General features: G+C 40.8%; 1 protein-coding gene across 2 annotated transcripts in view; it reads left to right on the forward strand.

The window, feature by feature from the left end:
- PIP4K2A (phosphatidylinositol-5-phosphate 4-kinase type 2 alpha) overlaps positions 1-26,514 on the forward strand; it is a 73,471-nt gene extending 46,957 nt beyond the window's left edge. For both annotated transcript variants that reach the window (XM_044424808.1, XM_044424809.1), the window contains 6 exons: positions 4,654-4,800; positions 7,056-7,094; positions 10,421-10,534; positions 14,189-14,429; positions 15,889-15,992; positions 17,117-26,514. In XM_044424808.1, the coding sequence (XP_044280743.1) occupies positions 4,654-4,800; positions 7,056-7,094; positions 10,421-10,534; positions 14,189-14,429; positions 15,889-15,992; positions 17,117-17,197 (726 nt within the window). In that variant the 3' untranslated portion in view covers positions 17,198-26,514. The remainder of the gene's footprint in view (positions 1-4,653; positions 4,801-7,055; positions 7,095-10,420; positions 10,535-14,188; positions 14,430-15,888; positions 15,993-17,116) is intronic.
- The last annotated feature ends 534 nt before the right edge of the window (positions 26,515-27,048 follow it).

Genomic DNA, 27,048 nt, shown 5'->3' on the forward strand with positions numbered 1-27,048 from the left:
TTAATAGTTTGCCCTTTAATATTGTAAAAAAGCTGTAATGCTTTTTTTCCTTCTCTTAACTTTCACGAAGTAGGAAGATTGCCTGCAGATTGCTTTTTTCCCCCCTTTTGTATTCTTTGGTGAAGTAGGAAGATTGTCTCAGCCCTTTGAGCCATCTAGCCCCATATTGTTTCCACTGACCAGCAGCAGCTCTCCAGAGTTGCTGACAGGACTCTTTTCTAGCTCTTCCTAGAGATGCCAGGAATCAAAGCTGGGCCTTCTGCCTTCAAAGTGTCTGCTCTACTACTGATCCATGAATCTTCAAGTCCTTGGCATAACCCTTTAGTCTGCCTCCCCAGTTGAGATGAAGTTGAATAAATGTGACCACATCAGCTTACATTGTTTTGTTCCAGGTTTTGAGGCTATTCAAGGGGAATTTGTTAGCTTTGGTTTTGTATGTATTTTGACCCGCTAAACCTAACTCTGTCTGTACAGAAGCAGCTTTTAGCTTTGACCCTAAAACCAAAGGTGACAGCAAAAATGGCTGACACCCACTTCTTACCAGCATAAATTTATTTTTGCAGCCACACTATTTAACCAATTATCAAGGCAAGCTAATAGTAGCCTTGCACTTATTCAATGAAAGGTTTAAAATGATAGAAATAACATCTGATATTACTTTGAAACAATTGTATATGACTTTCGGGGGGGGGTTGTATCAATTTTTATATCAGTGTGTTAATTATTTATACTAATCAGATTCTGCCAAAATAAGTCCATTCCGTGACTGTGACTAATGTTATATTTAAACATTGAAGTGTTTTTATAGAATCCAAACTGGCTGAAAAAAAAAAAGCTGGGAGCGTTATGAATACACAAAAAATGATCACACTTAAATGAAAGGTGCATTTTAGTGCGAAATGTGGTTGTCTTATAACTCTTTTAGGTGCAAGATTTTATGAGGTAAGGACAAATAATCTTGATTTTACTATGAGTGGAATGTTCGGGTATGATGGTCTGCTTTCAACAATTGTGACAGAAAATTCAGAGTTCTATATCAACACCAACTGACACTTGAATGACATTCAGTCCTCCTTTCAGAAAGTGTGTAGCCAGTGCATTCACAAGTCACATTTACAAGGCAGTTATTCTTCTCTCTTGAAGGAAATACTTCAGATCCTATTGATTACATACAATTTTAGTTCAGTTTCAGGCAATCAAGTGTTTACTAAAAAGTATAATGAAAGGCACTCATTTTGTCTTATGCATTTAGTTGTCCTTGGGGTGCTGTTATTGGTATGAGAAACCTATTTAGGGTTGGCTGAGGCATGCTGGGAGCTGTAGGGCTTTTTTTCTTCCTAAACATGCATAAGGATTGCACCTGTATAATTTTAAGGAATGCACATTGTAAAAGTAATTGCAGTGCAGTTCTTAAAAACTGTACTCAGTCTGCACTTTGAAAGCAAAATATGGCTCTTCTCCATCTGCTACTGCAGCGGCTACCTGCTGTTTCCTCTTCTCTACTTCCTTCCATTTTAAAGGTTGCTTTACAGGCTACTACAACATCCCTAAATAGCTTCCCAGCACTTTCTTCTCATTGCATCTCATTTGTATCCCTCTTTCTAAACTGAGTGTTCACAATCTCTGGTTATATTTACATGTAAATAAACTGTTTTCAGCAGACATTAAATGAAGTCACAGGCATAACTTGTTTAAATGTCTCTGAGTTTGTGTCTGCCCCAGTCACCACCAATAACATGCATTTATGTTATGTTATGCATTAACATAAATGCATACTAGAATCCTCTACGCAACAGACAAAGCTACCTGTGTAAGACACATATAGAGGAAAATTATAGGCCTTGTTGGTTTTAATTTACCTGACTATTTTCAGGTGGGCTTGTAGCATTTATATATGTATTCTTCCTTTGGTGGATACTAGAACACTTATGTCTGGATATTGTAACTGCTTTGAGATGAACAGGTGCATGCCTCATGGTGACCCAGTTGATGTTACTGTGGGGTTTCTGGGAATAAAGTGCTAGCTCTAGTTTTTAAATTGGTATGACTAAATTCTTAGGAAATTATGGATCACCTGTAAGCCGCTTCTTCTCATTCATTCATTCATTCATTCATTCATTCATTCATTTATAACTTGTATATGCCATCCCTTTTGCAAGGCATCTCAGGGTGGCTTACAATCAGACATGTCTTTATGTCTAGTAAGGCATCTGTAGAACAAGCTTTAGGTTGTAGATCTTACGAAATGATGGGATATGCAGAATGTTTTGGCATTGTGGCTACAGTAGAAATAACCAAGTATGCGGATGCTGTGTAGAATCAGTCATAAACATGATTGAAGCAGTCTAAGCTTATTTAGGTTTACTTAAAAGTATGTCCACTTACTCCACTAGGATGTTTTCAGCAACAACTCTTCCCTAGTAAGTGTGCATAAGATTTCAGGCTTACTTACCTGTGAGTAGAGAATATTGATAGAATAGTGAACTCAAACATAATGTGTTTATAAGTTACTCAAAAGTAAAGAGAAGTCACTAAATGCTGCACCTCTTTCTCTTTTGCTTAGAGTGGAGGTGCAAGATGCCTCCCTACTGTAGTGCAGTAGTGGCACTGATTTTGGTAGAATTTTGTGAGAAAAATAATACTCTCAAACAATTGAACCATTTTAAAGTTGGAAGGGACATTTGAGGGTATTCCAGTTCATTCTTCTACTTGATGAAGTAATCTACACAGCATAACCACAGCATCCCTAACAGTTGGCCATCTAACCTCTCCTTAAATACCTCCAGTGAATTGGCTGGCCAAGTAGGAGCAGAACCACTGTAAAGCAGTGCCTCCAACCCCCAAGTTGGCCAGCCTATCCAGAAGGATAGCATGTTTGATGGTATGAAAAGCCACTGAGAGGTCCAGAAGAACCAACAGAAATGTATTCCCCACGTCCCTTTCCCGGCAGAAGTCAACAGACAGGCCAACTAAGGCAGTTTCAGTTCTGAAACCAGATTGAAATGGATCCAGATGGTCAGTTTCCTCCAAGAGTGCCTGAAATTGTCCTGCCACCAACTGCTCAAGCCCAAGAACAGGATATTAGCCACCTGTCTATAATTGGTGGCAACCTCTGGGTCCAGTTTCACCTTCTTTAGGAGAGGCCTAACAACTGCCTCCTTTAAGGGAGCAGGAACCAGCCCCTCCATCAGAGAGGTGTTTACAGCTTCCTGGACCCAGGTATGCATCCCATCCTTGGCTTTAGTGATCACCCATGAAGGACAAGAGTTGGGTAAAGATGTGGAAGCTTGGACTTGTCCAAGCACCTTGTCTGCACCCTCAGGCCACAATAATTAGAACCTATCCAACAAAGGTGGACTAGATGGTGCTCTGGGCACTTCCGCTAGCAGCAGCAGAAGCATTAACATTGTAATGCACATAATGTAGTACAACATTGCTAGCAGTTAGCTGACTTAGAGAAATCTCTTTAGAGATGTGGCATCCATTAAACATGAAATAAGAAAAGGTTTTTTATTTAATACTCAAGATCCCTTGAAACATCAGATATGGATGCTAAAGTGATAATCCACTGGTTAGACTGAGCAGGCCACTCTGGTTCCCTATTCTCTTCCTGCTTTAGATCTTGTGTATCATATTTATAACCTGGATGGTGGATTGATATAACTGATCAGCTTTGATAAGTGTCTCCAATAGCAGAGAAGAGTGAAACTGTAAAACCTGCAGAGCCAAACCTAGATTCTAACTAATGTTGCATTTGCAAGTATTGACATTCAGCTATAGCAGGCAAATCATGTTTGGCACACAAATCTAAAAATGACAGAAAATCTTAATCAGCACCCACTAATTGATTTAAAGTAAACAAATCAAGTTACTAATGCAGGTCACCACAAACATATTTTAAACCCATTGTAACTTCTCAAACTCTGCTTTAGAAACGCAACTCTATCTATATCCCATGAGATTTGTTGAGTCAGTTTGGTTGGTTTAATTTAATTGGTAAAAATATGTCTCTGGGGTAAAGTACTGCCAAATAAGTAATGAAATCTGAGCACGATCAAAATTAGTTAATATGCTAAGCAATATATTGTTTCCAACCGGTATCAATTTCTAACTTTGTTCAATTAAATGAGTACCCAAAAAGTTCACAAAACATATCAATCAAGTGCATCAAGCCTGAGATAGATGCCTGAAGTTTTGGAGTTTACAAAATAAACAGTGAGAGATGGTTATCATAATTTTTAATTCTAAACCTGTGTGGTATCTTGGTTGGAGTGGGGATTTGGGAGATCTAGGTTCAAGTCCCAATTCAGCCATGAAGTTACTTTGCATCTAACTTACCTGACAGGATTAGGTTGAGTTGCTGTTTGTTCCATGCAAGAGAAATGAAAGGTGTAATAGTAATGCAATGTAATAATAATACAGTCGCACACAAAACTGATAGTAGCTAAGAATGCTACTTTTCTGTCTAACAACGCACTATTCTGAAGAATCCTGTGACCCCTAATGATGCCAGAATCATGCCCTTAATGCATCTGAATCCTAATTTGTTCTTTCCAAGTATCTACAATAGCCCTCCACAGAATCCCTCAGAGAATGAACTTAAGTAATATTAAGTTCTAATATTACTTCCATTTTTTGAACCCTTTGCTCCAGTTTATAGTGGAATGTCATGGCAATACGTTACTTCCCCAATTTTTGGGCATGTACCGGCTTACTGTGGATGGAGTTGAAGTATATATGATTGTTACAAGAAATGTATTCAGCCATCGATTATCCGTTTATAGAAAATACGATTTAAAGGTGAGCAATATCTGTTATTTGTGAACATTACAGTTACTGCGTTGTTTTTAAATGGTAGCAATTGAGTACTTCAGAGTCTAACCATTGCAAAGCATTAGAAAAAACAGAGCAAACCATTTTGTTAAGCTATGATTACTCAAACAGAGGTTGTGGCTTTTCTACTGCCGAAGTCTTTTTATGGAAATAAGATAATTTGAGCTGTATTGTGTGTTGTAAAGGAAGTGGCTTAACAAAAGTATGCTAGCTAAAATAGATAAGTGCTAATGGTTGCAGTCAAAGCTATTGGGTTGGGTGCAGGGAATAGCTGAAGCAACTCTCATATCCTTAATACGTTCTGTGGACTGCTGTAACTTTTATCTGCATGCAGACTTTATGTAATGCCTCAAAATACTTTAAAAGGTTAAAATAGAACTCTGTATCTCTTCAGTATGTTAAATAGATATACTGGGGATTAAGCCACTTTCTGAATGGGACTTCTAAGCAGAAATACATAAGCTTGTGGTGCTAGTGTTTTTAAGACTGACTTTCATGCTTGCCTAAATTAGCTTCCCCATATCCTGCCTTATTTCCTTCACAAGAAATGTGGTGAGCTGAAAAAAGTACATCTAAATTGGAGAGTGAGTGGCCGTTCTTTCAGGAAAAATTACCTTCAGTACATTTTTTTTTAACCAACCAATGCATGCTATGTTAGCAAAAAAACCAAATACCTTCCCATCTGGTCTGCACTTTAAAAAAACAGCAGCAAACTTCACATTTGTTGAGACAGACTGAAACATAATTGTAAAGTGTGGCCTGAAAGCCCCGATTGCAGAAAATAAACAGTCTACATTTTATTAGCTTACTTTTCCCCCTTTAATTCAGTGTAATTTTTTTTAGCCAAACTCATTTTGATTGACAATATCAAGGTTTTATTTCACCTCCTTTTGGCTAGAACATACCCTGATTCAGTCTTTCTTGACCTGCTGCCCCCTGGTATTGTTGTTGTTGCATGTTGAAAAATACTAAAGAAGGGTATAACAAATCAAAATATAACATTAAAATGCTTTTAGAAACGTCAGAAAACAGTGGCTGGAATTTAGTCATTGGTCCAAACAAGAAAAGCCTTCAGCCAACACCATAAGCAAAGCAGTTGAAGTGCATGCCAGACCTCAGTTGGAAGGGCAGTCTGTGGGGCAGGAGCCAACATGCTAAAGGCCACACTTCTGGTGGTTTCTGAACAGACCACCAACCCATGAGGAACCACCAGGACCATCATCCTCAGAGACACATCCTGAGGGCATCCGGTTGGCAAAGGCTACCCACTGCCTTCCCTGAAGGGCTGCATAAGCATTTTCTAGAGTCTACTGAATGACTGCCTGGCTGTTTCTGCATCTGCCAAGAGTCATGTGCTGCTGACATTAATGCACTCATGCGTCATGGCTCCTAGAACTACACATTCAATTACATAAATCAGTTTAAAATTAAACATTGCATCCTATTGCCAACAAGTAAAAGTTGGTATTTGGTGAGGTTGGCAGATGGGTCAATTGGCACAAAATCATAAAATCGCCTGTTTGCTTTGGGTCAGCCTGTCCATTGTCTTGGAGATGCACTGCTGCCTCTGAGGCTACACACACTAAGCGACAACTCCTCATCACTGCAGCTTGGTATTTTGACGGGTGCTGGTAGTTCCTAAGCAAGCAGTTCATCTCCAAAATGTTGGGCAGGCACCAAGCAGACAGACATGTCTGTGATTTTGTGTTACTTCGGTTTTTTTGGCTTTTGACTAATGTAACTAAAAAATGTATTGTGCTGAGCATCTCTGCAACATTGCTAATTATCCCTAGATTGATTACTTTAATTACAATGAGTGCAGACAGTAAGTTTTGATGGCACTTTCCATTATAGATTAAGACTTGTCTGTAGGAACTACGTTATTACTGAAGCTTTCTCCAGAGGTTTATAGTGAAATTAAAGATAATAGCGACAGGACAAAGAGAGTCCATAGAGAGAGTGTTCCTTTGTTTGAGGTTTTCAGAGCAGCTGTAAATATGTTTTGGTAGTCTGTTTTTTGATAATATAATCTTTAATATACTACTTATGTTAACCTAAGAATTTTGTATTGTATTTTGGAATTATTTGTTAATCATAAAATAATCCAAGTTTACTTGGATTGATTTTGTGGTATGCTATAGGAAAAAATAATAAATTTAATGAAGTAATTCCGCATGCATGTTATTCCCAGATGGACTTTTGATACATTCTTTCTGTTTCAGGGCTCTACAGTAGCAAGAGAAGCCAGTGACAAGGAAAAGGTATGGTGAGACTTTATTAATGTAGCTACTTAGTCACCTTAACATCAGGTTTTTAACAAAGTGAAATAGTAGCGATCACATGACACAGTTTTGCAATTATGCCTCCTGTACATCGGTTAGGGTACAATCCTATTGCAAGGAATGTAAGCCCCTGAACTTGGAAACTAACAGGTATCTTGTGTAGGTTAGCAGGAGAGGTAAAGGCAGTGTTCACCTCCTTGTCCTCCAGAAGGGCAGAGGAGGAGTCTGAAGAAATGTCATGATGACTCATATCCTGACCTCTCTAGTCTCCTCACCTTCTAACCCACAGAAACGCCCCTTTTACCTATCGCCAAGGTTGCATTCCTTCCACACCAGCTTCAGGGGTGGAGGGATGTCAGAGGTCTGATTCCCTGCTCCAAGGCCAGAGTATTATCTCTGATCTGGCATCTGGAGTATCCAGTGATCCCTTGGGCACTTTTTGGGAGACCACAGGATTGCTTCCTCCAGCTGCAGTCCTGTTTCCACTTGGCTGTGAGTAAGCTGCACTGAAGTGAAACCAAAGGCCAAACTTGCAAGAGCCTAATTAGCTGAATGTGGCGGATCATAAAGTTCAGGTCCAAATCCATTGGAAGAACATGTCAAGGCTTGCTTAAGCTACTTGCCCTGAAAGGTGATGGTCCAACTAGACCAGTAGATGATGGGTGCTGAGACCGGATCACCCATTTTTGTATTTTTTGAAATAGAACTCCAGGGAGTAGGATTTGGTTTAGGACTATTGATTTGGGGAATGGGCTTCATGCTTACCGCCACATTACTTTCCAAATGAGGCTGCTATTTTTATTCTTGTTTTGAGCATTAATACTCCACTCGAGAACATTGGAAAACAAGAGCACCTGTACACAGTGCACAGCAACATGAAAGCATTTAAAAAAAAAACAAGACAAACTTTATAGAGTAAAAAGCCCTTGGAGTTTACCGTTCATTGGAACAAAAGGCAAAATGTGGGGAAACACTATAAAGAACAACAGCTGAAACCTGAATCTCTTCCCTTTTCTCAGCAGCTGCTGCTTTTTACTAACATAAAGAGAATGGATGCCTGATTACAAGTCCCCATGATTTCATCTGCTTTGACCCCATGGTATAAGACCTGAAATCATGTAACTAATAAATGCTAACAGCAATGCTTGTGTAAATATGGCAGACTCCAGGAGGCAACCCTGAAGTTGCCAGTCCCTATCCCTCCATAGCGGGGTATTCCAGTATCTTTATTGATAAATTCCCATTCAACCTGGAGGCCTTTTTTATAGAGATCAGCTCATGCACTTGCACAGACCTTTTTAGTCCCATGATGGTTCTCAAGAAAATTGTTGGTCAGATGCAACTTTAGGGTGCTTTTGGAGATTGTGTTTTGTGGATATTCAAAACACCAGTCATCTCCAAACTGCATAATTAGGCTGGCAATTGCTAGATAATTATGGCTAGCAGAGTTGCTATCTTGCCACAAGACAGTAATGGCAGCACTGTTCCAGCCTTCCATAATGTGATGCCCTCCATGTGTGTTGGCCTGCAGCTGCCATAATTTCCAAACCAGCTATTACCCTATTGTCAAATACATACGCAGGGCACCAGGTTGAGGGAAGTTGCTCTGTACCTTTATAGTACAATATTTCTTGCATTTCTTCTTGGCTCTGTGCTACCATTGCTGTTGAGAGCAATATGCAGAAATGCCCTTAGCTTTTCTCATGAAAAGAGTGGGTTTTCCTCTTGAAGGCTGATTTCCCTGCAAAGGTAATTCTTAAAATAATTCATGAAGTAAGAACCTAACCAACAGAGAGAATTCTTCAGTCTCATGTTTAACAGTAGAAGCTATATTCAAGTAGACTAAAGTGCCTCTTGGAATTCTACCACAGGCAATGTGTTATGTGACCCTTTTCACCCGAATAATTGCCAACCAACTTTTGGAAGAGGAAAGCAGTTATTATTATTTTACAAATAGTCTACATGCAATTTCAGGACTAAGCAAGTAGCAATATTATGTTTTCATTGAAGTATTACAGTCTGTGAATAGATGGCCTCAAAGAAAGCTGATTCTTGCAGTTGAATAGTAGCAGAGCTGTAGCATTCCCCCTTCTGCTGCTTGTTCGTACTTGAATTTTGCACCAGTATATGCAAGTTGATTAGGGCCATTGCTACTTTAGGATCATAATTGTAGTCAGTCTAGCTTTTGCATACTTGGCACTTTTGATAAAAGGTCTGGCTGTGTGTGCATCCATTTGCATTCTTTTCACTAGGCTTCTAACCTGTGTCTAGATGTGTTGCCCTTTCCTGTGTTCTCCTGTGAATATGTTGATTTCATAAGCTCGCTCTCTCTCTCCCTCCCTCCCTCCCTCCCCCCCCCCCCCCCACCCCTACCTCTGCCTCTCAAAAAAGCAACACCTTCCACCAATCATTTCAGGAAATAGTGGTTCAAATATGTAGCATAAAGTGGCTTCTCTTAGTGCCAGTTTATTTTGGCATGCTTAATTGAAGAAATTGAAAGGCCACCTAATATGCACCAATTTTGTGGATTACTGTGTCTGAGCAAAGCGCAACCTTTCAATTTGCTGGAGCTTTCCTAGGTATCACTTCGGACCTCTGAGTGGGTAGATCAAGGAGGGTAATGGAGCATCTCCGGGTGCCATGGTTGCCATCTGGGCAACATACAAGTCCATGACCTGCTTGCAATGTTCCTTTGCCTTAGATGGGGCTTGGCAACAGGTGGTGCATGAGTCATGTGTGCTTCCCTTCCACCCCACAGATTGGTTAAAAAAAAATTAAGGCATTTATAAGCACTATGGAGCACTCAAAGGGTAAGAGTTAGCTTGTTTGCAAACAGGCCAGTTTTGACCCTTTGGAGACCCTGTAGCTGCTCTAGATGCTAGCCCCTGCCATATAATACAGCTTTTGAGAAATGAGATTTTGTATCTTACAATGAATATTAAGAAGGAGATAAATAAATGTTGGTCTTACAGATGAACATGCACCCCCATTTTTAACTGTGAATAATGCCTTAATGTAAGCAAATCAGTCATGAAAGCAAATTAGGGCTCTCTTAATAAAAGAAGAAGCTAGGAAGCAGATGTGTATAAACACTGAGTGAACGTCCTAGTCCTTAGATTAGATGTGTTGGTAGTGCACCCCAGTGCTATAGCCCATTACTGCCCCCTTGTGGCTGTTACTTTGCATTTTGATGGCTCTGAACGTTTGAAGATCAGACAACCTCTGTTTCACTGAGCATGTTTGTTTCATTGCGTTCATTGTTTTGAAATGATTTATATGTGCTAGCTTTTGTCTGTCTGTCTTAGGCCAAAGAATTGCCAACGTTCAAAGACAATGACTTCATCAATGATGGTCAAAAGATTTACATTGATGACACCAACAAAAAGATGTTCCTCGAAAAACTTAAAAAGGATGTTGAGGTAAGAGCACTGTCTGATCAACTCTAAGTATGCCACACTTTATTTAGTTAATCGAGTTATAATATTTCTTGGCTGCCTTTCAGGGCAGAAGCCTCCCCAAGGCATCATATAACATTAAAACCCACAATACAAAACAGCACAATAATAGGAACAGCAGCAGACATTCCAAAGAACAAGATCCTACAATATGCAGGGGCTGCTGCAGTCCAGTTCAATAAAAGGTAATCGGGGTAAAGCCAGAGTAAATTGTCAAGGCCTTATAAAAATCCTGCCATGATAGGCCCTGGCATACCCACACTGGCAACTTATTCCAGGCCTGGCAGGCACTGCAGAAAGGGCCCTCTGTCAAGTAGTTCCCACCTAACCATTGTCGCAAATGATAAGGTCCTCTTTTCCTGATCGTGACATGCCAGTGGCTTGTTACGGGTGAAGACAGTCCTTCCCATAATTTGGTTCCAAATTGGTAAATCCTGTGGCATTCAGAATGGGCTCAGGAGTACACCAGTAACCAATGCAGCTGGCATGGTGTAAGCATTATATGATCAGACTACCTTGTTCCCAGCACCACTTGGATGGCTGCATTCAGCACCAGCTGAAGTTTAATCATCTTCAAAAACAGCCTGCATGTCACTGGTCCACGAATAACTGAAGCAAGATCCTTCTTCTCCTAATAGGCATAGGAGCCTTAACTAGTAAAATGTGCTCCTGGATATTGCAGCTACTTGGACTTCCTCAGTATAGAATCCAGGAGGACTTCCAGGCATCCACTTTTGCAGGGACTGCAACCCATCTAAGCTGTAAACCTCAATCTAGTGTAGTTGGTTTCCCTACACACAGTGCCTTCATCTTGTCTGGATTGAAAGCTTATTTATTTTCATCCAACTCAAAACAGCCTCCAGACATCGGTGACACTTCAGCCCAAACCACCTGCTAACTTCCCCCCAGTGGTTACATGTAGATGTTAAAAAGCATGGAAGACAAAATGGCACTTAAAGGTGAATGGCCATGCAGTGGAGCAAAAGAGCCTCAGCGTCGCCTTCTAGCTACTCCTCTAGGAAGGAGCAGAACCCCTTTGAAAGCATGCCTCCCAAGACCAATCCAGAAAGATACTGTGACTGATGTGGAACGCTGCTAAGAGATCCAGAAGGATCGATCAAGCTGCATTCCCTCACCCTTTCCTTAGTGTAAATGATCAAGCAGAGCAACCAATGCTGCTTCTGTTTCATAACATGAAACAGGTCTGATACATGATTGGAAGAGACCTGAAGTTTAATGTAAAATTAAAAAATCAGCATAGTCACAGCACCTCTCATAGTAATATATCCCAGATAGCTTTACCTGACAAATACTTTAATATCTCAAAAAGTTTAGGCATAAATATAATTAAAAGTTGCAAATCAATTTATAACTTCTGTGCCCTGATTTTAAAAACTCCATACTTGTTGTAACCCTCAACAACTGTTGTTTTGTTGATGTGCAAATAGAAGATCAGTCAATATGTGATATAATGGGATCTTGGGGTTGTAGTGGACTGCTTGATGAAAATGTCACCCCAGTGTGCAGCTGCTGTGAAAAAGGCAAACTCTAAGGCATAATTAGGAAAAGAATAGAGAATGACACTCTACAATATACCAAAAGTATTGTATCCCCCTTATACAAATCTGTGGTGCAACCATGCTTAGAATATTGTGTATAGTTCTAGTTAATACACCTAAAAGGGATATTGTAGAGTTGGAAAAATTGCAGAAGAGGGAATGATCATGATCAGGGAGCTGGAGCTGGTCACTGTGAGGAAAAGTTTCAAAAACTGAGATGGTTTAGCTTAGAAAAAGGTGATTAAGGGGAAACATGGTAGAAGTGTACAGAATTATGTATGGCATGGAGAAAGTGGATAAGAAAACATTTTTTCTGCCTGTAGTCCAGGATCATCCCATCCAGGGCATCCATGAAGCTGAGTGGTAGGAGGAGATTTGGGATTGATAAAAAGAAATACTTCTTCCCACAGCACATATTTATGGAATTCACTTGCATAAGATGTAGTGATAGCCACCAGTTTAGATGATTTTAAAAGGGTATTGGACAAATTCATGGAAAGGAAGATGATCAAAGGCTACTAGTCCGGATGGCTCTGTGCTGCCACACTGGGCTTGTGGGTTTCCTGAGGGCAGCTGACTGGCCACTGTGCAGACAGGATGCTGACCAGATGGGCCCTTGGTCTCACCCAGCATGGCTCTGCCTACATTATCAGGATATTGTTATTGGTGTAAGAAGGAAAGGCTGAGGCAGAAAAGAAGAGCCTAAGGCTTGCTGTTTCTTGGAGGGCAGGTGTGCAATATATAAAACAACTATATTAGTAAAGCACAAGCCTCCCCCCCCCCCACCACAAAAAAAAGTGTATGACTTCTCAGTTTGTTTTTTGGAGGTTTATTCTGCACATTTCTGGGAAACAGACATGGCTTACCCATTAACCATACTGAAACCTTTTCTCAAGTGGCAGATTTGGTGAGGTGATGGGTCAGCGCTGGGACAGCAGGAGCAGGGCCGCCCGCCTCTGCCATTTTCCTCTTTGGACAAGGGTCACAGAATAGGAAGTGGAGCTGCCATGCCATGGGTAGAACTGGGTGGCTGAATTGGTAGACATACCAGGCAGTGGCGCCATCAGGATAGAGGAGTGGAGGTAGGAGGAGGAAGGCTGAGCGCATGGGGTGCATCAGTGGGCATGCCAAGGTCCATCACTGTGGGGTACTCATCTTTCTTGTCACTCACGCTGACAAGTGAGTGACACTCTGAAAGTACTGATGGAGATCGAGTGCTCTTGTGTGTGTGACAGGTTCTCAGGACTTGCAAAAATTCTGCAGCTTGTGGGGGGTGAGTGCAGGCAAGCAAAAGCAGGAGGGAAGGAAGGAGAAAAAGAAGACAAACAGTGTGTGCTTATCTTCCAAACACGGAAGTACTCCGTTACGTTGAAACAGCGAGAACAAGGGAGTAGACTGAAGAACACTGTGTTAGGTTTCATTTATTGCAATGTTGCAGGAGATAAAGCAGGAAGAATTCAGCAAGTAAAATCCATTCAGTCCAATGGGCTTTCCTCCTAGTTGCAACTTTGCAGGTATCCCAGCTGATACACTGTAGGAACAGAAATATGGATTGCACATCCCAGGTGTTCTTACAGGGCTGCTCTTTGTTCTGTGCTGTTTTAGCTGTTTGATAAGATTTCATGGTATTGTTTTTAGAACTGTTGTAAATCGCTCAGAGAACTTTGACTATTAGGCAGCATAGAAATGAAATAAATAATAAATATAGTAGAACAGGCTAAATTTTAAGGAAATCTGAGTTACAATCACTACTATGTTTATAGCTCCATTCTCCATGAATTTGTCTAATCTCCTTTGTAAGGCCACTTAAGTTAGTATCTGAAACATAATTGGAGAATGTCTTTTCTGCTTTTTCTTTCACATCAGACTATCCTTTATCATGACCTTCTTGAAGGATCCCACTTTATTTTTCCACTGTATCTCACTTTTGTGTTTTTCAGTTGAGTTAAGCATGTTGCAGAAACTAAGGTTTGGCACAAGAAAGGTGCCTTTTCCTAACTAGATCTTTGATTTTGTATTCTTTACTCGGTAACTGATGCTCTGCATTTTTGCCATCTAGTTCCTTGCTCAGTTAAAACTTATGGACTACAGTTTGCTGGTTGGAATTCATGATGTTGAGAGAGCAGAACAAGAGGAGATAGAATGTGAAGAGAATGATGACGATGAAGGGGAAAGCGATGGGACTCACCCAGTTGGAACACCTCCAGACAGTCCAGGAAATACGCTGAACAGCTTGCAGCCTTTAGCTCCAGGAGAATTTGATCCAACCATTGATGTTTATGGAATAAAATGCCATGAAAGTAAGTGAACATGCTATAAATATTTAGATGTGGGAGAGAGTTTTATTGTTTCATGAACCTCTGAGCTCTCAGAAGGAAAACAAACCACATAAAGACAAGAAGTATGCAGCACAATATCTGTCAGTTATCGGAGTAAGATTTTTAATTGCTTTAGCTGCTAAAGTTCTTCTTCATGTTCTCTGCATCACACATATTCACTGATAGCACAAGCAATTTTATTATCCCAGCCACTTGCCTTGCTGAATGCTGTGGGAAGTTCCTGAGAGTCTTAGCTGGTGTCTAGACAAGGCCTCACTTTTGCATTTACTTGGAAAAGCTATTTACAAAACATCACTGTTCTTAATCCTGGTAAATGAACCACTATCATTAATACGGTTTACCAAAAGAAGCAAGTTACTGCTGTGGCATATTTCAAAGGGTCCCTGTTTTTAAACATGAAGATCAGTTCCAAATTTCTTTTCTAAAGACAAAATGGAAAACTGTCCAATGTAAGAATAATGGAAATAGACTTCTGCGGAAAATGTAGAAGAGAGAGGGAGAGCGAGTGAGTGTTTTTCCGGTCAGTATTTGGAGAAAAGAACGTTTCAAAATTAGAAGAGCAGACTTATTCCAAGTATTGAAAGACTTTTAAAATATGTGTGCAACAATTATCACTCCTCACTGCCAATTAAAACAAAGTCACTACATGTTGTTACTCTTACAGAATCAACACATGAACCTTTGTCACAAATATATTGTGAACACACTGAACCCAAAGAGTCAATTTGGGCTTACTTTCAGGGAAGTAAGAGTGATATTAGCCAAACACAAGCACATAAAAGGTTTAGGCAGAGCTAGGCAAGTTGTGGCCATCAAGATGTCATGGCCTACAATTCCCAGCATCCCTCATCATTGGCTATGCTGGCTAGGGTAGATGGAAGATGCAGGCCAAACATTTGGAGGGCCACAAATTGCCCACTCCTGTTTTCAGGGAAGATTTAAGATCTTTGTATATTTATTCATACAACAAAAAGCAAGAACATTTTAAGGTGACATGTTAACATTCTTTAGTGTCTCATTCAGCTTGCTTGCAACTTCAGCTTACACACACACTTTTCCTTTTTCCAGTCTCAGTTCTCTTCCTCAGCAGGCTGGGGAGAAACACTGAAGCTGGGGTCAGTGTTTGTTGAACTTTAATAAGATACATACTTTCAACGTCTTTTGAGGCTTCCATTTGTCTTGGCTAGAAAAGAATCTTAAAGCATTACATTACCAAAGAAAGAAAAGATCACTAGGACTTGTATATGTCCTTACATTACAAGAAGTTGAAACCAACATGCTGTTGAAGAGGTAACAGCCACCTTACCTATCAATACTACAGGTGCCTTGTCTTCATTCATTCCAGTTTCCTTCCATAGGTTTGCATAATCTTCTGGAGATAAATATAGCTTTAGTTACATGATCTTCCCCTTCCCTGCAGATGCACCAAGGAAGGAAGTGTACTTTATGGCCATCATTGACATTCTTACTCATTATGATGCAAAAAAGAAAGCTGCCCATGCTGCAAAGACAGTCAAACATGGCGTGAGTATCACTGATAAACACATTCGTGCGCTTAAGTATTCACCAGTATAGATGCTTTAATGTCCAATTGGCCACATTCCCTCAATTTACAATCTCTGAAGCCTGTACTAATTGAGTTGGGATATCTGTGTCTGCCATCTCCAAATGTGCCTTTTTGTCTGAAAAGCAGTCAAGATGTGTTCAGTTGAATTAGGACTTCGTTACTGGGGGGGGGGGGGGGGGGTTTGACCCTTCCCTTCCATGCTATTTTCTCAGTCTAAATATATCCCCCTCTCCTAAAGCTGCAAGTTATCTACCTACTGGAGAAAACAGAGGTATGAATCTTCTGTGACTTATCTAGTTTAGAGCTGAACAGTTCTTCAAAACAGTTTGCTAACTGATTGAAGATGTTGCCGTTATTCCCCCAGAGTCTGTTTACTGAAATGTAATTGGCTATACTTTTAAAATTTCATGTCTGTCAGTGGTTTGTATCTTTTGACACTGAAATATACAGACGGTGAATAGAACTGAAGGGGAGGAGCTTGAGTGACTGGTTAGAGCTAAGGAGTGAAACTTCCAGCATCTTTTGTGAGAGGTCCAGTGCCAACTGCAATAGCAGGATATGTATTTTTAATGTGTTATCTGTGCGGTGCATTGTCACCTTGGCAGCACCATTAATCTCCCAGTGCACCTTAACTTGTACTTTGTGCTTTGTGATGGATCCATGCCATTTCTTAGCCCAATTTACTCAACAGAGTTTTGGCAGTGCTCATTCTGCAACAGTTCAGTCTCTAACTCAGGGATGCCTAACTTCAGGCCTTGAATCTGGCCCCCTTTACCTTGCTCCATTCCCAATAGTAGATCTTTTTCTGCTCATTCCCCCCTTCTAAACAGCTAGAATATTGCTCAGGCTTAGTTACTGGCAATAAGACAGTTAAGCTAAAATAAGCTGCATTTGGGAGTATTTTGGCCCTGCCCCATTTGCCTTTGGCCTCAACCCCCACTGGCCTGAGACCCTCGAGAGTATCTCTGCAATGGAATAAGGGCCTCGGGCTGAAGGGCCCTGCTCTAAGGTGCCACAGACACCCTCTTATTTTCAATCTAAGCTGTTTTTCCAGTTCTCTCCTTTTATTCTTGCTTTGCAGGCTGGTGCAGAGATTTCTACAGTTAACCCGGAACAGTATTCAAAGAGGTTCTTGGACTTTATTGCCAACATCTTGACGTAACCTAATTTTCCATTGGACAGATGCAACATCTGGGAATAGCAGCAATGCCTGCAAGCGTGTGAGGGATAACAGCTTCTTTTCAAAGGAACTCTCAAGTGTTCTCTTGCAGAAGGCAGCCCCCTCGTTTACATCTGCTGGCAAAGATGACCGACCGGGGTGAAATACTCGCTTTAACAGCTGCCTGATTATGCCCAGCATAGTTCTAGCTATTTCTGATGCGTGTGTGTGAGTGTGTGCGTGTGCAAAAGAAATATAAATTAACTAATAACTAAAATAGGTCAGCTTCTTACTCAGCTTGCATTGCAACAACACTCCGTGGATACGAGCTGAGATGGAACAATGGGCAAAGGAGGAGAGGGGGAGGGGGGAGGAAGAAAGGAGGGTGTGCATGTTCTGCTATACTGGTATCAAAACTGTAAACTGTGGATCAGTTTATACTTTGAATGGAAAGGTGCAAGACAGTATTGGTGGTGTTGACAACTATGACCTTACTGCGAATGTTACACTTAAGAACCCTGCATGTTGGCACTCCTTATGAACAGCTCCATGTGTTGGAAACTTTCCCATTGGCAGCATTTCAAATTTTTGTTTTACTTTATTCCATTGGCCCATTGCAACAGGAAATAGCCTTCCAGCAATTCAGAGGTTTGGCCTTTTTCCCTTTCCTTTCCTTTCCTTTTTTTTTGGGGGGGGGGGCGGTTAAACCAAGATCTAATGCCGTAATCATGCTGCATGTCCTTTGCAAGGGTAAACAGAATATGAGGAGGGGGGAAGGAATATAGGCTGTCTTAGTACATAAAGCTTTTACTGTAAGTTTGTCGTATAGGGACTGAATATACTGCAAAGGAAATCAAATCATGCTTTTAAGAAAGAAATGCATGATTTGGGGCAATAATAGTATTTTCCACCACATGAACAAAGGAATAGGAAAGTCTGTTCACCTGTAACTGATCAAACAGGATATTTAATTGCTTACATGTGCTGTTTTTAATATTTTATTAAAATGTTTCTTTTTTAAGCCCTAAATTTTACTGTTTACATTAATAGGAAAACAGGGATGCTTTTGAGTTTGTGCGCAGTATGTGAATCTGAAGTTTACATGTAAAGTTATTTTGCAGTACAGATGAAGTAATTTCTTGAAGTGTAATATACAGTACTGTACCCAAGCAGATGTTTCATTCAAGCCCAGGAGAGAGGATCTCTTTTTACATCAATGGTGACAGATTGTTCTGAGGTATTTAGGTGGTTCTTCATTATTTTAATAATAATTAGCATTGTGTTTCTCCAAATTATGCTATTTTACTGATTGCTTAATATTGTGCTGTAACTTGTAACCTGTTTTAAACAATTTAAATTATAAGTTTTGGGGAAGGTTCTAAGGTTCCTAAAGGACAAAATTAGATATGCTTCAAATTACATTCACTTCTTCTACACTGTGCTAAAATTGTGCCTTTTAAACAGTCCCTTGTGGAAACAAGAGAGGCAACTCAGAAAAAAAGAAATCATGCTCTCCCACTGCAGCTTAAAATGGATTCCAGGATTGCCAGGTTGCCTTCTCTAATGATGTAAAACCAGTGTTGTCAAGATTGCAGTTGTGTATAATGTGTGCAGTTTGGACTATGGAGAAATCTGATAAAATAGCAGCTGATCTTCTATTTTGTGTGGTCAAAGACAAACCATGTTACTTTCAAAACTTGCAAAGCAAAACAAAACAAAAAACCCCACATACGCACACAAGATTTTGTGACCTCCTTAAACATATCTGCATTGATATTATTTTTCCACCAAAGATAATGAACTTTAAAAAGTGATACAGTTGTTAATGTAAACTACCATCTCTTTCTTTTGCTTTCTGCCCACAAAATTTCTCGGATGCTTAAAGATACCATTTCTGTGTGAAAACAAATGGATGTTGAGATTTACAGCAACCCTTCAAGAACATCCGATTGTGTTGATTTTATCCAGATCAGGGTTAATGACGCTGGGACCTTGAATCCCCTGATTTTCTTGGAGAACTGTCATCGCTTCAGCAGAAGGCATGCTTTGCATGCAGAAGTTTCTGAGTTCTGCCATCTCTAGGTAGGGCTAAGAAAGACACCCGTCTGAAATTCTGGAGAGGCACTGCCAGCCAACGCAAAAAAAGACTGAGCTCGAAGGACTGGAATAAGACGGCTTCCTTTGTTTTATTCCCAGTGCTATGGCTGCTGTCTTTCTTCCCCTTGGCCTGCTTGAGTTTACTTCTCAGCCAGCAGTCCAGCCCATTAGTGACTGTGTGAGGGAAGAGCTGCAGCCCACATTAGCTTCCCGCCGTGTTCTGTTTCCTCTTTGATCTGCTCATCATATCCATAATTGGTTAGTTATTGTGTTACACACTAATGATGCTGGTTCCACTCTTTTTTAATGTTTATCAGCTGCTGCAAATCTGGTTGGCATATTCATTTCCTCAATAATGTAAGTCTTGTTTAGCATATTAAAGTAACTTCACTTTCTGTGGTAGATTTTCACAGTCCAGTGAGACATGATCCTCCAAACTGCATCCTTCAATTTTGGATATATTATAAAAATGATTGAGATAAAAAGAGCAACAATTGCAAATCCAAGATATTTAACAATGGACAGCTTGTATGCATACCTGTTAACCTTTTTCAGGCCTTACTTTGAACAAATTTTGGGGGGTACTCTCTTTTTTAATATTCATATCTTTGAAAAACCCAGACTTCATAAATATACCCCATATTTCCATGGGGGAGTATTTGCAAGTTGATAGAGCTCCATCTATCCCCCAGCTGCTAATACCTAGAAATAATACTTCACTAAATTGCCATCTCTTTCCCTGCCTGAATTCTATTGGTACGATCAAATGTATTACATACACTTATGTATTACCCGTATATATATTTGGATGCTTAGGTGGATTGTCACCAGAAATGCTATCACTGGTGACTTTTCAGGGTGAAAAACCTTAAGCAATGTCCACTGTGCCACTCTTCACCTGTTGCATTATTCCACACAATTCCTTTTTTTTTTTTTCTATAGCCCAGCCCATCTTCCCTGAAGATTTGCTTTACAATTTGTTAGTTCGTATCTTGTGCCTGTGTGATGAGGGTACCTCTCTAGGGTCGCAAAGGCCCAAGTACCTCCAGCTTATCTTGCATCCCTCTGTGGTAATACAACCAGCACAGTATGTTTTACATGCTATTCCCTAAGGGGAAGTAGATATCACGCAGTTGCGCTTACTTTTCTTTTTAAAACTTCATGTTCATAAAAGTGGGTTTTTAAAAACCCTTCTGTCTCTTTCCCTGCATGCCAAATGTGTGCATGTCCTTTTTCCACTTAATGCCACGTCTCCTGCTTTATTGTTCTGTCACTTTCTGTGGTAGGCACTGCAGGATTCATTCAAGCACCTTTCCCACAAAACACTGCCTTCATCCTCACTTGCTGGTCCATAGAGCCATCTCTTTTCCAGGGATGAAAAGTCTCAATTCTCTGTTCTGACCCTTTGATGCCACTTCATCTTATTTCCCTGTTTGTGGGGGTCCATGGAAGTGCTTGGTTGGCAGGAAAAGAAGAAAAACTTTGGTGATTTTCTGGTAAGATTTATCTATGTGATCTTGGATTCTTGCAAATGTTAATGTCCTATATGTTTATAGGGCGTATATTCCTGCTTTTTACACCCTTCTCAGCTCTTGTGTGTATTAGCTCTCACAGTCTGCCTTTATTTATCTTTAATATTTGTATACACTGACTTTAATATAACTTCCTTAAGAGTAAAATCACATGCTTCACTTGTGAGCTCATTTTACAATATGGGCATTTTAACCCACCTTTCACTCTTGCTCTAAACTCCCTTCTGGACTTTTAACCAAGAACAATGGAACCAATTCTGCCAAACTTCAGCTGATGTCAATCAGATAAAATGTTCACTATATGGCAGAATCCTCCTCTGGACGGAAGAAAGCTTCTTTCCTTAAAATGTAGTCTTGCATTACCCAGTTGCCCACTTGCCACTTCCTTGGGCTTCATCCTCACTCACTGCATTTCAGGCACTTCTTTCCTCTTTATATTTAGCTTTAATTGGATTATTTCTTAGCTGTTTCTTGTAAATCTTTATATAACACATCAGTAGAGCCAACAGTTACCTTCCTCAGCTGCCCGTCTGGGAGTTCTGTACTGAGCTTTGCATTAGTCACGGGGTTGAACAGAAAACAAATTGTGAGGGGGCCTTGATGGCCTAAATTGCTATAAGAATGATTTACATTCCAGTCCTTCTCAGTTGACTCAATTATATTTTACTGCATTTTCATCAAGCTCTGGTCATACTGTTCCGCAGCCCCTTAAGACTGTGGATCGTAATGGCTATGGAACCATTGTGTTATGCCCAGTGTCAGGAATAACTCCTATATCACTTGCCTGGTGAAAAGCTTTTCTGCATCAGTCAGTCCCCTGGCCTTCCAGAATGGAGGGGAGATATAGTGGAATCATTGCTTGTAAGTTCAAGTTGTATCATTCCTGCTTGGATGGCTTCAAACAAGGATCAGCCTGGACTTTTTTTGTTGTTGTTGCATTGCTTTTTCATAAAAATTTCCTAAGATGGTGAACAACAACAACAGTTTTTAAAAATCCAGTCATTATGATAATAGCACAATAAAATGTGGACAAGGCAGGTACAAACTAAGGAAATGGCAGCCCATCAAACATATAAATTAAAGTTAAAATACGGTGCAGTGGAGCAAAACAAATCAGCTCAATAGATCCAGTACCCATTTGCATTAGAAGCTACTCAGAATGACTTTTCCTGGATTCCTGCCAACCACATAACAGATGTTAGTAAGATAGAGAAAATCCTCTCCAAAGTTTTTAAGGTTCGTCTTTCGGAGAACCAAGTCTCCAGCAGTTTAGGACCTTTTTATTGGTTATAACCAGCACATGAGTTGTATGAACAGTCAGTGTTGCTGACTTAACATAGGAGGCGCATGCTCCCAATATGTGGACCCATTCTACAGCTTGGCTGCAGCACTCTGGACCAGCTAGATTTTCTGAACAGATGTCAAAGGACAACTTCAATAGAGTATGATGCAGTAATCCAAACAAAAAGTAAATAAGTCATGTGCAAAGGCCAGAACTGACACCACTAGCAATAGGAATAGTTGGTCCACCAGCTTCAGTGGAGAAAAGCGCTCATGGCTACTGCTGAAACCCAAGCATCAAGGTCTCAATTTGGGAGTAAATGAACTGAGGATGGATGGATGGACGGACAGATACTGATATATGGAAGTGGGCTATTGGCTTTCTGGATTACTTCTGCTAAGTGCCTCTTCTTGATCATTTTTTTTAGTTGCATCTATAGATCTTGTCAAGCTCCACTTGCTTAAATTCATCTGTGTCGTAACTAAAGATCCCATTCATTTACTATGAACTTGGCTATAATTCCCAGTATTTCCTTCCTTTCCAAGAACACCTCAGAAGATTCTTTCAGTCCTATATAGAATATGTTTTGATATTGTGTGGGCAAATAGTCTCTAGAATTCTGTCTTCTAGTGCAGCGGACCAGCTCCCATGATCAAATAAGCCACTAGCTGCATGCACATAGTTCAGCCTATCATTGCCTATTTAAGGGTTGGATTGTGGTGTGTATGTGTTGGCCAAGCTGCAGCTGTAGCTTACCATGTTGTCTGAACTTGGGCAGTGGGATTTGTGCAAAGGTTTGACAAGCCTTGCATAACCCATGTCCTGCTCTAGAGTTATGTGGGGGAGGTTAGCTCCCTACCATCTGGGTTTAGATAACACAATAAGCTCTAGCTGTGGCTTAAATATGCGAAAATTGGATGGCTCAGTGTGGTAAGATGTGGTGGGCTCTCGTGATTCTCCAGACTGAAGTAGTGTATCCTGCCCCATATTTGCCACTCAGATTAATGCCCAGTCCTTGGGGCTGATGTTAGCAGTGATCACAGCCTTATCACCCAGCTAGTTGCTATGCTACTTGCTGAGACTTCCACCACTTGTACAGTAGTTACAGAATTATTTGAAGGGCCCATTAAGTTTGTTGCCACCTCCATCCCATAGGATTTCAACGAGTACATTTCTTTTTCTGCTGTAGCCTCTTGTACATACTCCTTCTCTACCTCACACCCACCCGATTTGCATTTCAACAGTACTTGTACGAATTGGATGGTTTCTTGACTTTTTTTATGATTCTCTGCCTTTTTCTTCTCTATGTTCTATAGCTACACTTAGAGCTGCCCATGTGTTCATTTCTTTTGCATCTGACTCCTCTTTCTTCCAACTTGGTTCTTTTCTTCCACTGAGCAGATTCAGTGAATGCCAGCCCTAAAATACTATTACCATATGCATCTTGTGAGCTACATTTTTATAACAGAGAGTTCTTCTTCATGGTCTCTGTGCATCACATTCGCCGGCTTGTGCACCTGCACAATGTCTGGACCTCGTCTTGCAGGACCAGGACTGCATTCCCCGCCCAGACTTCAAGCCCCTTGCCACAGCAGAGCTCCCTGCCTGTCTTTGAAGATGCCGTTCCTCAGAGCCAGAATTTCGGCCCACTGCTCTGTGTGCTCTCCACACTTCAAGTGGACACCTTTACCTGACCTCCTTCAGGGATAAGGCAGTCTTCCACCCTTCAGGGCCAAGATCACCTCATCCTTTCCCCTTAAGCAGGACTTCCTTTCCCCTACCTTCTTTGCCAACCCTTCCACCTCTGTAGAGACAACCCTCCCTCTAATCAACTTTCAAGAGGGCCCCTGCCTTCTTCAAGTCAAAAACCAAGAAGCTCTAGCCACTCTCCCTGGCTCTTTATGTGCTATGACAGCCAGAAAAAAGGGGACACCTCATCACCCAGAATATCCAAGAGGGTGGATCTCCAACAGCATCAGGCTTGCATACAAGATTGTGGGCCTCCACCTAGTATCACACCCACGGTCCCCCTGCAGGATGTCTCCACACCATCGGTGTCCACAAGACACTGCTGGCTTGATGTCCATGTAGGGAAAGACTGTGCCTTCGGCAGAGCAGTACTCTACTCTGTTCTCAAGGGATGACAGCCTCCCTCCATCCTACGCGGGGCAAGCTTGCTAGTCACCCATGTGTGTGATGCACAGAGACCTCAAAGAATGACAGGCATTCCTCAAGTGGTCATCTGTGCATTCACACAACTTGCCCTCCGGCCCCACTGACTGTCATGCACCCAACTTCGGTCTCCATAGGAACTGAGGGAGTGGGCAGCGACCCCTCCCCTTCTGGGAACCGGAAGGGGAGTGGCTCCCACCCAGTCCAGCATACTCAGCTATTGACATTTTTCCCAGTGTAGGCATTGCGCAGGCACGCGAACCTGTATGTGTGAATGCACAGATGACCATTTGAAGAACAACGGTTACAGGTAAGCAACACCTATCCATGCTTTTATTCTCCTTTTTTCTGAACAGTGATTTTCCTGCCATTCTCTTAGGTTGCTGGCATTCCTTAGTTACCACATCAGCCTGCTCCTTGGCTACTTGCCAAATCATTTAGGTTGCTCGACCCTAGATCCTGTTTGCTGCCTTCTCTCTCTCAAAGGCTTTCTCGCCCACAAATGCTAGCATTTTCTCTAAATCATTGTTTTAAAAAGTCTTTGCCATCCATTCGCCACTGTTGCCATCAGTTTAGCTTCTACCTTTTGCCTAGAAAAAATGCCTGTTCCAAAGTTAGGCTGCAATCCTTAGTTGTCTAGTTAGGCTATCATTGTTCCCAATGTGGAGCCAATTCCCTTTCTTGGAGTTCTTGGACTCCGCATTAAGACTCTGCTTGAACCAAAGGTTTTCTGCCTCCATGCGCTACCAAACTGTTAAGATCTTGATTTTATGGGCTGTTCGGAAGTAGGCTGTAGGAAAAGATTAAGAGGCACATTAAAGCTGCACACAAACAAACCTATTTATTCTAAGTTTGGAGAACTTGCAACTGTCTGTGACACATCAGTTACATTGACTTTATTTTTCATGGCTTCATCTGTGCTTTTTTTTTCCTCGCAAATACTACAGTTGTAGACATGCAGTTATATTGCTTCACATGCTTCTGTATCTGCAAATGCTTGTACAATAGTTACTTTCACAAAGACTAGTAGCATCAGCTTTTATAGTCCCATTAATACAGACTAGCTTTTGCTATGATGTCCCCAGACCTACTCTGACTATTTTACTAATCTAAACACAGGCAGACTTGAAAAGCATATAGCAGGTCTCATCGGTCGATGTTCAAATTCATGCTTCAAATCTGTCAGACTTTGAGGTTCAACTGGGAAATTATGCTGGTTTGGCAGGAACTCTCCAGATGTTTCCTTTATACAGTCTACTTTATACCCAGGGTAAAAATCCACATATGGGTTTATGTTCCATGTATTCTTGGTTGCTAGAATTTAATATTTGGTCAAAAGTCCATATATGATGAAAGGTCATATTATCTAGTATGTTTATTTTCCAGTAAGCTGACCACAAGAGGAAGGTTCATGGGTTTTATGGAAAACCCTGATAAGGGGGTTGATGAGCCCAGATAAAGCTGAGACGATCTACTTTGGCATTTCAGGTATTCTCTCTGTGGCTCAGACTGGATGGTGGGATTTGGCTACCTTCCTTTCACCAACAGTAAGAATGAGTGAGTCCAGATTTCTACCAATTTAGCTGTTGCATTGACTAATAGAATTATTTGAGGTTAGGTGTGGGACTTGAGTCTGCCCTGTTGGAAATAAATATACTAGATCCATTGTTCTAATAGGTCAGATGTGAACCGAGGCTTTTTCCACAATTGCGGAATATGCCCTGATCTGGGTGCCTAGTCTTTTTCCAGGATCCATTGCAATTTCGGATCCTTTCACCATGTGACCCTTCTAGTGATGTTAACAGTACTGTCCTATATGTGTCCAATTCTATATTTTTATGTATTTAAGTTGGTCACTGTGGCTTGAGTATCATTGTTTTTATTTTTCCCCTCATACATGCATACCTGTTATCTCTGACATCACATGAATGTTTTCTTTCTCACTGTAAGAAGGCTTACAGTGGCTTCTAAAGTATCGTGAGACTGCAAAGATGCTACTGGGAAACTGAGGTACATGTTACATTAAACGAGTAAATATTCCATTGTGGCCAATTAGCGTATGCTTTTTAATGAACTAACGACAGAGCCTTTTTTGTCTGTAACAGTCTTGTCATTCATTACTGTTAAACTGTTGGAGGGGGTGAGGAAGTCTCACAATGTATTGCATAGTTCTAAAAACACACTTCAGACATGAATAAGGCTTTATAAAATAAAAGCACTTTGACTTGCTAGGAAAACCCTTTGTTCCCCTTTGTCTCTACTGTGTGTTCAGTCACCTGTTGCACATGAACTTTGAATATGTAACTGATAAACATTTAATTTATATCTCAATTTCAGGAGGGATTTTTGCACTAGCCTGTTTTTTAAATAGTCCATCCTGAGCCTAGACACCTATATTTGCTTCATAATATTACTGTAGAATGACAGAGTTTAAACTTGAGCCCCACAACCAGTTTCTAAAGGAAGCTTTAGAGAAGATCAGCTCTAATACAGAGCCTTCCATTTCTAGGATATATATAAAAGAGGCTTACATTTTCAGGGGAGCAAAAGAATTTAGAATGACGAATATTGTGGGTGCTTTCACAAAATGGCCACCATGTGGGAGGAGTTTATAAAGCAATTATAATGGGGGACATGGTTTGTCACTGAACACTTATTTCACGGAAAGCAAATCAATGAGACTAAAGGAATAGTAACTTGCCCAAGAGCCTAAGTGCAAGCCAGAGTTTGGGACAGAGCTACAGAACACGAAGCCATACCTTTAAGCCTAT

The sequence above is a fragment of the Varanus komodoensis genome, unplaced genomic scaffold (genome assembly GCF_004798865.1).
Source record: "Varanus komodoensis strain SLA01 unplaced genomic scaffold, ASM479886v1 scaffold15, whole genome shotgun sequence".
NCBI lineage: Eukaryota > Metazoa > Chordata > Lepidosauria > Squamata > Varanidae > Varanus > Varanus komodoensis.